A 13,767-nucleotide genomic window follows, 5' to 3' on the forward strand; every position below is an offset into this window, starting at 1 on the left:
AAGGAAACATCATGAAATGTTTATGAATAGATTTGGCAAAAAGTTTAGAGAAACTAATCTAGATAAATTCTAGCTCTAGAGAAAAGAAGTATAGTATATTAAGCACTTTCTATAAAAGGGGTAGGGCAAAAATATGGAAAAACCTTGAGAAATGCATGCAGATGCAGATACTAGCCAAGTCTGCAAGTTATGCTGTTGTATCTGACCATCAACAGCAGCTGTGTAATGTCCTCGATACAATGCAAGTGTTATCAATGTTCAGAACAGTATTCTGCATAGTTGTGATGGCATTATGTCATAGCTCAGTGAATTCGAACATTGGCAAGTTGTCGGTGCTTGTATGGCGGGTGGTTTTGTAAGCAAGGAAGCCTAGCCAAATGAGTTTGGTGTGTATACAGGCATAGTTATCAAAGATTTGTACCTTACATAGGGAAAGTGGAAAAAAATCATCTGCTAAGTTACAACGTGGATGAAAGAGTATGTTGACTGATCATGACAGATGTTCCTTGAAAAGAATCCAATTGCAACAAAAAATAACAGGAAAACAGTTGCAAAAGTTACTGTAAAACTGGATGTCGCACTCACCAACCCTGGCAGCACTAAAAACAACATGAACGGGTCTCCTGAAGTTGGGAATTGCGAGGCAAGCTGGAATTCCAAAACAACTCTTCAGTGGTGCAAATACCCATAACAGGAAAATATGGTGTTGAACCAGTAAAACTTTGACTATGGAGCAAAGGAAGGAAGTCACTTATTTGGAGGAGTGTTTCAAACTATTTCCAAGATCTGGCCATGTTTATGTCCCAAGAGTGAAACATGGTGGGGATTGGGCAGCCATATTGTGATATTCCATGGGCGCCACAGTTGCTTCGCAAGGTCGCATTAATGCCAAGGGTTGCATGACCATTTAGGCTAAGCAGGTCCATCCCATGGTACAATGTTTGTTTCCCACTGGTGATGCTGTTTGAAGACGACAGGGCTCCTGCCCACACAGCTATCACCATTCAGGACTGGTTTTGTAAACACTAGGATGAATTATCATGTTTCCCCTGCCACCACAGTAAACAGATCTAAATATGATTGAGACTTTGTGATGTATTTTCTAGTATAATCACTGTCCACCTCCATCATCATTAAGTGAACTTGTCTTATTTTGGAGGAAGACCGGTACAAGATTCCCTTGAAAACCACATAGGGCCTATATTTATCTATTCCAAGATGGCTGTAAGCTGTTTTGAGTGACAACAGGTTTACTGCAGCATATTAGGCATGGTAATGTGCTGTGTTTTTGGTGTTCTCATATTTTTGTCGCCCCCCGCCCCCTCCCCACCCCTTCCCAATGTATATGGACAAAAGTGGCCAACTATGGGGATCTCATACTTATACATTCCTTAATCAAATTATGTGTTTTCTTTTGACTGTATCTAAATGCCAACATTTTAATCCACATCTCACATTTTTCGCTACTGCATTTGAATTTGCACTCATCTTCATTAAATTAGCACCATAGTGAGAAAGTATTTCCATATGAGACTGTAAAAAAACCTCGTTGTGAAAAGTGGAATACAAACATTTCCAAGAAGAAACATATTTAAAAATTTTGTTACCTTAAGTCTTGGAAGATAAGACAAATCAGCGATATGCACAATGTTGTTGTCTGACAAATCCAAATGCTCCAAATTTGAATTAGTGTTCAGATGTTCAATTGTCTGTAGACAGAGGAAAAAGAAGTATTTAAATATACATACAAGTAAAAACAAACACGCAGCAGATTTCACTTACAAGATATTAAAAATTGGTAAGCAACAGAAAAACAATAATGAAGTCTTGTTCTACATTCTAACTATACTGAAGTACTGATGGATGTCCACACAGATAGTTGTTTGATTAAATGCATAATAATTTCCTTATTTCCGTTCTCATCAGCTTACTATTGGCAGAGGGTGGAGGGGGATAAGAATAATAAAAAATAACTCTGATACTATTCACAGACTGACCAAAAATGGAAGGAAGATTAGTGCATAACATTCCACCAACACCAAGAATATTAGATGTGTTGCTTGTACTGGAGTCTACTGAGAGTGACTCTTAGGTCGAGTTCATATCAACATAAACACTTCATAATTTGCAGGATTCAGCTTCAATTACCAATTTACTCTCAGGCATTATTTCTAATGGCATGGTCACGTCTTATAAAGCCCTGAATTCCATGTACCGCATTTTATCTGAATTCAGTGATAGTCACGCATGTGTTGTATTTTGTCCTAATTGAGTGACAATACATTTGCAGAGAAAAGCTATAAATTTTCAAGAAAATATTTACTTTTTTAAGTGGTGAAGTTACTCTGATAGACATGATACTAATAGTTGCATCATCAGCAAAGAAAACTATTTCTGCTTCCCTTATATACAATGGCACATCATTTAAACAAGAACACAAGCGGATCAAATATAGATTTTTGTGGTACACCTGCAGTGATTATTTTTCCATTCCGAAGATGCTGTTTCACTGTGTACACTCCCTAGATTTCTTAAGGTGATGCGCTACATCCCCAAACAGTATAAGGAAAAGGATAGTTGCTAGTCATCATATAGCAGAGATGATGAGTCACATAAGAGAACAACAAAAAGACTGAAGAAAAGTGAGCTTTCAGCCAACAAGGCCTTCGTCAGAAATACACTATACACACAACTCGCATATGCGTGACAGTCTCTGGCTGCTGAGGCCAGACTGATAGCAACAGTGCATGATGGGAGAAGCAACCAGGTGGAGGTAGTAAGGATAAGGCCGGGGCGGGGAGGGGAAAGGATAGCAGGGTAGGGGTAGCAGAGAGTAAAAGTGCTACTTGTGGAAGCATAGAGGACCAAGGTGGAGTGAGGGTAGGTCAGCTACTTGCATTCGGGATGTTAGACAGAGCGCAGTGGGAGAGGACGGGGTAGTGGAAAAGGAGAGAAGTGAAAAGGCTGTGGGTGTGTTGGTGGAATACGACGTCTTTTCAAAAAACTACAGAACATTCTTAATTTCGAAACAATGGTTTGTTGGAGCAAAGTGCAGTTGAGATCCTTGCACATGCTTATGTTTAATGTGTAATTGCCAGAAGTTTCACAGTTGTATGTCTGTTAGTTATTGTTCAGTGCTGTATCAAGTAGAACACTGTGTCACACAGTTGCGAATTTAGAGATGGCAGAGTTAGACGAGCAATGCATCTGTGTTAAATTTTGTGCAGAACTCAAGAAAACCTTTACAGAGACACACCAAATGATGCAGGAAGCCTCTGGAGATGAGTGTTTAAGGCGTACTCGGTGTTACAAATGGTTAATACAGTTTAAAAATAGCCGGACGGAAGTTAAAGATGACCCTTGTTCAGGACGTCCTTCGACGTCTACCGACGACACTCTTGTCAGGAATGTGTGTGCACAAATCTAAGACAGATTGACTGAGAGATAGCAGAAGTATGTAAGATTTGAGTTCGATCATGACATGAAATCCTGACACAGCATCTTGGGATGCACTGTATTGCTTCTAAGTTCGCTCCACAGTTCATAAGTCAAGACCACAAAGACCTTTGGTTCGCAATCTGTAAAGAGCTTTTGGATAGCACAAATGCGAACAAAATGTTCCTTATGATAACCATAACTAGTGATGGGACATGGGTCAACTGTTATGATGTTGAGACCAAGATTCAAGCTTCACAATGGGTCAGGAAAGGTTCTTCAAGATCAAAGAAAGTTTGTCAGATCACATGTCAAAGCCATGCTGACTTTGAATAATTGGTTCATCTTGAATTTGTGTCACTATATCCAACTGTTAATCAATGGTACGAGGTGCATTCAAGTTCTAAGACCTCCAATTTTTTTTCTAATTAACTACTCACCCGAAATCGATGAAACTGGTGTTACTTCTCGACGTAATCGCCCTGCAGACGTACACATTTTTCACAACGCTGACGCCACGATTCCATGGCAGCGGCGAAGGCTTCTTTAGGAGTCTGTTTTGACCACTGGAAAATCGCTGAGGCAATAGCAGCACGGCTGGTGAATGTGCGGCCACAGATAGTGTCTTTTATTGTTGGAAAAAGCCAAAAGTCACTAGGAGCCAGGTCAGGTGAGTAGGGAGCATGAGGAATCACTTCAAAGTTGTTATCACAAAGAAACTGTTGCGTAACGTTAGCTCGATGTGCGGGTGCATTGTCTTGGTGAAACAGTACACGCGCAGCCCTTCCCGGACGTTTCTGTTGCAGTGCAGGAAGGAATTTGTTCTTCAAAACATTTTCGTAGGATGCACCTGTTACCGTAGTGCCCTTTGGAACGCAATGGGTAAGGATTACGCCCTCGCTGTCCCAGAACATGGACACCATCATTTTTTCAGCACTGGCGGTTACCCGAAATTTTTTTGGTGGCGGTGAATCAGTGTGCTTCCATTGAGCTGACTGGCGCTTTGTTTCTGGATTGAAAAATGGCATCCACGTCTCATCCATTGTCACAACCGACGAAAAGAAATTCCCATTCATGCTGTCGTTCTGCGTCAACATTGCTTGGCAACATGCCACACAGGCAGCCATGTGGTCGTCCGTCAGCATTCGTGGCACCCACCTGGACGACACTTTTTGCATTTTCAGGTCGTCATGCAGGATTGTGTGCACAGAACCCACAGAAATGCCAACTCTGGAGGCCATCTGTTCAACAGTCATTCGGCGATCCCCCAAAACAATTCTCTCCACTTTCTCGATCACGTCGTCAGACTGGCTTTTGCGATCCCGAGGTTGTTTCGGTTTGTTGTCACACGATGTTCTGCCTTCATTAAACTGTCACACCCACAAACGCACTTTCAACACATCCATAACTCCATCACCACATGTCTCCTTCAACTGTCGATGAATTTCAATTGGTTTCACACCACACAAATTCAGAAAACGAATGATTGCACGCTGTTCAAGTAAGGAAAACGTCGCCATTTTAAGTATTTAAAACATTTCTCATTCTCACCACTGGCAGTAAAATTCCATCTGCCGTATGGTGCTGCCATCTCTGGGACGTATTGACAATGAACGCGGCCTCATTTTAAAACAATGCGCATGTTTCTATCTCTTTCCAGTCCGGAGAAAAAAAATCGGAGGCCTTAGAACTTGAATGCACCTTGTATATCGGAACATGTCATGATGCCTGCGAGAAAGTGTGAGAAGGAAACAGCCTGAAATGTGGCACAACAAGTCATGGCTCTTTTATCACAATAACGCACCTGCACATTCATCCCTGTTGGTGCACAGCTATTGTACAAAAAACGAAATCACTGTGCTGCCTCTGCTCCGTACTCTCCAGATTGGTCCCTGCGGACTTTTTTTTCTTTTTTTGCAAAGCTGAAAACCCTGATGAAAGGATGAAGATTTGCAACAACAGACAAGATAAAAGAAATTCCACATACAGCGCTTCGCATTATCCAGCAAGAGACTGCTCCCAGAAATAGAAATAGAATTATGGAAGACAGCATTTCGAAGGAGGCCATACACAATAAGTAAAGATGAGAGTAGAAAAATTTTGTAGACACAGTTCCAGAATTTTTTGATCACACATCATAGAGGTCTGTGTAGTGCTGAAATGGGAACACTGAAGAGGTTGATGGGTAGGACAATGACTAATGAAGGTTGAGGCCAGGAGGCCAGAGTCATGGGAACATAGGGTACACTGCAGGGGGAGTTCCCAGCTGCGCAATTCAGAAGAGCTGGTGTTGATGGGAAAGATCCATTCTGCTCAGACTGTGAAGCAATCGCTGAAATGAAGAACATTGTGTTGGGTGGCATGCTCAGCAATGGTGTGGTCCAGGTGTTTCTTAGCCACAGTTTGTCAGTGGCCATTCATGTGGACAGACAGTTAGTTGGTTGTCATGCCCATGTAGAATGCAGCACAGTGGTTGCAGCTTACAAGGGAACCTCCCCATCGCACCCCCCTCAGATTTAGCTATAAGTCGGCACAGTGGATAGGCCTTGAAAAACTGAACATAGATCAATCGAGAAAACAGGGAGAAGTTGTGTGGAACTGTGAAAAAAATTAGTAAAACATACTGAGTAGTCCATGCGCAAGATAGGCTACATCAAGGCGACTCTGAGCTCAGAAGTGCCATGGTCCCGTGGTTAGCGTAGCTACACAACGAGTGGTCCTTGGTTCAAGCCTTCCCTCGACTGAAAATTTTACTTTCTTTACTTTCGCAAAGTTATGATCTGTCCGTTCGTTCATTGACGTCTCTGTTCACTGCAATAAGTTTACTGTCTGTGTTTTGTGACCACACCGCAAAACCGTGCGATTAGTATACGAAAGGGGAACCGAAAACATTTGATTGCAAGGTCATACATCAACCGATTCCTCCACGGGAAAACACGTCTGATATATTCTAGACGACACTGGCGACGGCATGTGTGTCACGTGACAGGAATATGTTGTCGACCCACCTAACTTGTACACTTAGCGAATGGTAAAAAGATTCTTCTACCTTACCCGATTTAGGTTTTCTTGTGGATGTGATAATCACTCCCAAAAAAGTGATGAAAACATAAGAGTTTGTCACATAAACTGAAAATAAAAAATTAAACTTTTCACGCGAGGGAAGACTTGAACCTAGAACCTCTTGTTCAGTAGCTGCTCTCGCTAACCATGGGACCACGGCGCTCCTTGACTCCGAGTGTCCTTGATGTTGCCTATGTTCGCATGGACTACTCAGTTTGTATGTTTTACTAATTTTTTCATAGTTCCACAAAACTTCTTCCTGTTTTCTCGATTGATCTGTGTTCAGTTTTTCAAGGCCTATCCACTGTGCCAACTTATAACTAAATCTGAGGGGGTGCGATGGGGAGGTTCCCTTGTTAGCTCGTAGACTGCGTGACTGGTTTCACATGTAATCCTCCGTTTTATGGAACAGGTGATGCTTGTGGCCAGACTGGAGTAAGTGATGGTGGTGGTGGTGGTGGTGAGAGGGTGTATGGAACAGGTCTTTTACAGAGATATGAGCCACGAGGCAAGCGGTTGGGAGCAGATGTTGGGTATGGATGGACAAGGATATTGTGGGCAGTGGAATACCACTGTAGGAGGGGGTCAGAAGAATAGTGGGTAGGACATTCCTCATTTCCGGGTACAAAGAGAGGTAGTCGAAAAGCTGTGGAGATTGTTAATCAGTTGCTCCAGTCCTGGGTGGTACGGAGTCGCGAGGGAAATGCTGCGCTATGGTCAGAAAGTGGTAATTTTGGAGGTGCTGAGTCACTGGGAAGATAAGGCACGGGAGATTTTTTTTGTACGAGGTTGGGAAGGTAATTACAGTCCATGAAGGACTCAGTGAGAGCCTCAGTACATTTCGAGAGGGACCGCTCATTACTATAGATGCATTGGCCACGGGTGGCTAGGCTGTATGGAAGAGACTCCTTGGTATGCAATGGATGGAAGTCGTCGAAGTGGAGGTATTGTCGTGGTTGGTAGGTTTGATATGGATGGAGGTACTGATGTAGCCATCTTTGGGGTGGAGGTCAACATCGAGGCAGGTGGCTTGTTCTATAATCTATTTGGCTCAACCTTTGTTAGTCATGGTCCTACCAATCAACCCCTTCCCTGTTCCCATTCTAGCACTATACAGCACTCTATTCCACCAACACACACACAATCTTTTCAATTCTTTCCTTTTCTGCTACCCCCCCCCCCCCTCCAGTCAAACCTCCCAACTGCACCTAGCTGCCCTACCCTCTCTGCACTTCATCCCTGCAAGCTCCCACAAGTAGCACTTTACCATCTACTATCCCTACCCTGTTATCCCTCCCCCTCCCTGCCCCAGTCTCATCCTTAATCCAAACACCCGACTGCTTTCCCACATGCATTGCTGCTATCAGTCTGGCCTCAGTAGCCAGAGACTTTGTGTGTGTGTGTGTGTGTGTGTGTGTGTGTGTGTGTGGTGCCTATCTGCAATTCAGCATCTCTGCTATATGGTGAGTGGCAATTATCCTTTTCATAATACTGTTATATTCCATCTTAGATTTTCCACTGTTTGATACATCCCTTAATTTACGTAAGATAAAAACTATTTATCAGTGAGAAGTCTGATACAATAATACTTGAGCTTTTATAAGAGAATACAGTGAATTGTGAAATCAAATGCTTTTAACAAGTCACAAAAATTACCAGTTGGCAATGGTTGTTGTATGTAGTGTGTTTCCAGTACCTTTGAGAATGTAAGTAGCAAGACTGGCCTGTAATTATTAATGGGTCTTAAGATCTTTTACAGTAAGGGAGACTGGTAACAGCGCATTTCAGTCTGCCTGGAAATATCCCCCGTGATAGTGATGCAGTGCTTATGTGACTGAAGACCTTGCATTCATGCCATGAGCATGATTTTAGTATTTTGCCAGAGATATTACCAACTCTGAGTTTTTGGTTTTGAAGACGTTAATTACAACGCTTTATGTGACAACGGTAACCACATATAGTGCACGTCTGATTTGCTATTTATTACTTTATTTGCTACAATTGATTATATTGGCATTAATGTATTCACAATAGTTTCTCGGATAAGTATCTATACCATTTTTATGTTTTTAAGTCCGTAACTGCCAAGTATCAGTGAACAAGTGAGTTACAGTACCAATATTTACCAATGATCTTTGGGGTACTCTTCTTCGGAGCTGGTTTTCGTGTTCAGCTAACATATCTTACCTGTGGAACTGTGTCAAAAGCCTTCTGGAAATATAAAAAATATGGAATCAACCCAACACCCCACTGATGCGGCTCATTAAGTGAATAAGAGCCAGTTGTGTTTCACAAGAAGGAAGGAAGGAAGATTATAGTTCAATGACCCACCAATATCAAGATCCCTAGAAATGGAGCGCAATTGAACTGCAGGTGGAGATGCAAACCACGACAAGAGGTTAAGGAGATCGAATCTACAGGCACTACTACGGGTAACCCAGGCACCATGCAAGGTGTCATTCTCCATATGGCTCGCACTTTTGTAGAATTTGGAAAGTGGCAGGTCAAACCATAAAATGGGACCTCAACTTACAGGCTCGAAAAGTGAGAGACTTTTTAGTTGCCTCTTACGACAGGCAGGGATACCTCGGGCCTATTCTAATCCTCAGACCCGCAGGGGGTGTTTTTGTTGATCACTGTCTTGCACATCCTATTGATATGAACTTCAGAAATGTGCAGTTAGAATTTTTCCCAGCTAACAGCAGAAGCAAACTGAATCCTCCTGATTTGGGAATTATGTACTTCAGGTCATTTTATAGGAAGAACCTTGTTCAAAGACTTTTGACCGTGATGGATTCTGGGATGGATCTCACATTTAGCAGGATTTCAAAGCTGAAAGCACTGCATTTCATTGCTAAGCCTTGGAGGGCAGAACAAGACGAAGAAGAAGAAGAAGGCTTGCTTACAGCTGTACGAGAAACACTGCAGCCAAAGTGCACTTTTAATGAATTTCCACAGGTAGACAACATTACAACTGCAGAGAAAAGAACCAAGAGGAATTCACTGCAGGAGAATTGTTTGCTAATTCCTCTTGATAATGGAGAAGAGTATCAGTGCCTACCAGTGCTCAGGCAACACCAGCAGAGTATTACTACAAAGCTAGTTTTTTCTGTCCTAGGTTGTGAAAATACGCTTGAGACTTACAAATTGATGCAAGAAAACTCTGCTATGGACTTCATTTGTAGAAAACAATAATTGTTAGAACTGTGATTTTTCTTAAATTGTAAATATTAAGTTTTTATTAAAATTTGAATGTTTCTTAAAAAGACATAAGATTTCTACTATGAATTGGTCCATTTTTCATTTTATAAAATACAAACAAAACACAAGAATGAGTCCACAGAAAAGCTATTTCACAATGTTTCAGCTATTGACACCATTCTACTTGCCAGTGGTTCATACGTAGAATTGGTAAGCAGAGCAATATCAGCAGATGTTTTTCACTGGATATCTGAAGTAAGTACTAGAAATAAGACCTATGCACAGTATTATATATCAACACACATTGTGAAACCTTCACCTGGCTTTTCCGGAGCATTTCTACCTTTGAATGTGATTTCCCCGTTTACATCACCAATCAATGTCAAATTACATATATTTCTAACTGCTTTGCAAATAAATTTGATGTGAAATGAGTGAAGAGTTCATAATGAAGATTTCATTTATAATTAGAAACAGTAGATATCAATTACATATGTAGTATACTCCCTGAAGAACAAAATTGTAAACAATTACACAAAGACAACATACAATATGTTCCAGCACCTAATAAATGAAATGTTATGGACAAGATATACCTTACTATTAATTGACACAATAAATAACACAGTACATCTGGAGGCTACTACTACTACTACTACTACTACTACTACTACTACCACCACCACCACCACCACCACCACCACCACAACAACAACAACAACAACAACAGACAAGTGGCCGCCAAGAGATAAGTGTGATTTTAGTGCTTGTCGAAACTGAAGTTTTGATTGTACTTTTTTATCATATCTTTTAAACAATTATGAAAAGATACATTGGTACTCACCATAAAGATGACACACTGAGTGGCACTTAGGCACAATCAAAAGACTATTATACACTATGCTTTCAGCCAGAGCCTTCTTCAGAAAAGAAAAACACACAAGCACACACAAATGCTGTCTCTGACCGCTTTAGGGGGAGGGATAGCAGATTACAGGTGGGGGAAAGAAGATTGATGTCTAGTGGAGTGTGCAGGGACTACAGTAGAAGGCAGCAGGACAAGACTCTGGCATCTGGCAGCATCAGGAGGCTGTGGGGGAGGGGGGAGGGCAGAAAAGAAGAGGAACAGAGAGCAGAAAAGGCTGGTGGATGCATTGGCAGAGAGTAAACAGAATGAGGGTGAGGGGATGTGAATTGGGAGTAGGTTATAGGACAGAGGGAGCAGAAACTGGGGTTACTGTAGGTTGAGGCTGGGACAAAGTCAGGAGCAGAGACTGTGTTGTAGAGATAACTCCCAGCTGCACAGGTCAGAAAAGCTGTTCGTTGTTTTGTTTTGTCTTAGGGTGCAAAAACAACTAAGGAGTTGATCAGCCAAGCCACTGGAAAGATTTAATTTCCCAGAGCTTGTTAACATGAAGGAAAGACCAGTGATGATGCTGTATTCTGGTCCCTTCAACCCCCACAAACCAACCAACCAGTGATGATGCCAAAGTGACACCACCTGCTGACAAACAGCAAAACAGAGATCAATGGAGAGAATGGAAGAACTACCGGGCAAAGGTATGAGGACTGCAGACTTAGCAGCAGTGTCAATAGCCTTGTTTCCCATCAGACCAATGTGACCATGTACCCACATAAACATTACAGTGGCTCCATCAAGAGTGGGCAAGTGAAAGCTGTCCTGGGCCCATTGCACTAAGGGGTGGTCAGTGTACAGAGCACAGACGCTCCAAAGGGCACAGAAATTCAGAGCAAAGACCACAATTGAACTGTGTGCCATGATACAGGGCAAAGAGCTCCACTGTAAATACTGAGGAGTGTTCCGCAAGCCTATAACAAAAATCGTCAGTGCCAATGATGAAGGCACACCCAACACCATCCTCGGTGCAAGAGCCATCAGTGTACACAAAGGTATTATCATGAAGTTCTGTGCAAAGGTTGAGAAACTTACGCCGACTGAGTGACTGTGGAGTAGTGTGCTTAAGGAGCGAATGAAGTCCAAGGTGAACATGGGCTGCCATATGAAGCCAAGGTGGTGAAGGGTTCACACCCATCAGGAAAGTGGCAGGTAGCATGAAGTTAAGCTGCTGGAGCAATAGCCAAAAGTGAACTTCAGGAGGTAACATAAAAGATGGCTGTGCCCCATACTCATGATCAATGGAGTCATCGAAGGAGGCATAGGATGGGTGGCTAGGCATGGAGACAAACAGCGTGTGTATCTGCTGAGGAGAAAATCACAGCAGTATGACAGCAGTAGTTTGGCAGCTTCTGCATACAGACTCTCACCCAGGCTAGTGTAAAAGGCGCCAGTGGCCGAACAGATGCCACGATCGTGGATAGTACTGAGGCAGTGTAAGAGCGATGAACATGCTGATGCATATACGAAACATCACTAGTCTAGTTTAGAACAGCCTAGGGACTGGTACAAACAAAGGGGGGTGGTCCAATCTGCTCCATGGACTGGTAAATACAAAGGAAGGTGGTCCGATCTGCTCCCCACGGAGTACCGCTGAGGACACGTAGGACAATGAGAGACCGCGTACAGCAGGCGGCCAGGTAAGACACATGGGACCAAGAAAGTTTCCTATCAAGCTTGAGCACCAGGAATTTCATAGTTTCAATGAACAGAGGTGCAACAGGCCCAAGATGCAAAGACAGTGGAAGAAACCAATTGTGCCGCAAGAAATTCATACAAACGGTTTGGTCAGTGAAAAAGTAAAAGCCATTGTTGATGCTCCATGAGTAACTACAATCAAGACACCGCTGAACACGCTGCTTGAGGTGACAAGTCTGGAGAACTGCAATATATCGCAAAATTGTCAACAAAACGGGAGCCAGAAATGCCCAGTGGGTGACAAGTCATAAGAGTGTTAATGCTGATAGCAAAGAGGACAGCGCTCAGATGGAACCCCGAGGCACATCATCTTCCTGGATAAAGGTTCCAACAAAGCAGAACCCTCACGTACTCTGAAAACTCGGTCTTTTAAAAATTCCTGAAAGAAACGGGGCATAAGGCCATAGAAACCTCACATGTAGAGAGTATGGAGGATACCAGTTCTCCATAAGGTGTCTTAGGCGTTCTCCAAATCAAAAAACATGGCCACAGTCTGGTATTTCTGCGGAAAACTGTTCATGACATGGGTTGACAAAGTGATGAGATGGTCAACAGCAAAATGGCATGCTTGAAATCCATACTGTGCTCTGGTTAATAAACTATGAGATTCGAACCACTATACCATGCGGGCATGAATCATACATTCCATCACCTTGCAAACACAGCTGGTGAGAGAAATGGAAAGAAGGAAGGTGTTTCTCCTTACCAGGCTTAGGTATGGGTATGACAATGGCGTCACACCAGCATCTGGGAAACATGTCCTCTGCCCAGATGTGATTGTACGTATGAATGAGAAAGTGCTTGCCCGCAGGAGAACTGTTCTGCAACACCTGAATGTGAACATCGTTTGGGCCTGGAGGAGGAGGATCAGGATGAAGTGACAGCATGATCTAGCACCCTCATAAATAAGGGCAGCATTGTAGCACTCATGATTCTGAGAAGAGCAGGGTATTACCCGAGCTGTCTCCACTTGTTTCCGATGGAGAAAGGCAGGGCGATAGAGAGTGGAGCTTGATATCTCCGCAAGAAAGTGGCCCAATGTGATGGGGATAGCAGTAGAGCCACTATGACATCATCTGTTATGGTCAGGCCGGAAATTGGGAAATTCACCTTGGTCCCAGAGAGCCATTGGGAGGCTGGTCCACACAACGGAAGAGGGAGTGGAACTGTTAAAAGAACTAGAAAAGGAAATCCAGCTAGCTTTTTTACTGTCCTGAAGAATGCGACAATGCTGTGCATGTAACTGTTTACAACAAATGCAGTTGGCCATCACAGCATGATGGTTAAAACGCGGAGAGCACATCTCTGCACATGAATTGTGAAATGATATGCCTCAGTCCACTAAGGGATGGGAACACAGTATGTAAAGAGGAAGCGCAAGGAATGAAACTTTCTGCAGCGGTAAGGATAACATTTGTAAGATATTCCACCTAGTCATCACAACTGAGGAAATG

At 42.8% G+C, this 13,767-nt stretch overlaps 1 protein-coding gene across 2 annotated transcripts in view; it reads right to left on the reverse strand.

Annotated features, from left to right (window-relative positions):
• LOC126094879 (uncharacterized) overlaps positions 1–13,767 on the reverse strand; it is a 214,891-nt gene that overhangs the window by 168,307 nt on the left and 32,817 nt on the right. For both annotated transcript variants that reach the window (XM_049909512.1, XM_049909511.1), the window contains one exon: positions 1,608–1,709. In XM_049909512.1, the coding sequence (XP_049765469.1) occupies positions 1,608–1,709 (102 nt within the window). The remainder of the gene's footprint in view (positions 1–1,607; positions 1,710–13,767) is intronic.

The sequence above is a fragment of the Schistocerca cancellata genome, chromosome 8, assembly GCF_023864275.1.
Source record: "Schistocerca cancellata isolate TAMUIC-IGC-003103 chromosome 8, iqSchCanc2.1, whole genome shotgun sequence".
Taxonomy (NCBI): Eukaryota; Metazoa; Arthropoda; class Insecta; order Orthoptera; family Acrididae; genus Schistocerca; species Schistocerca cancellata.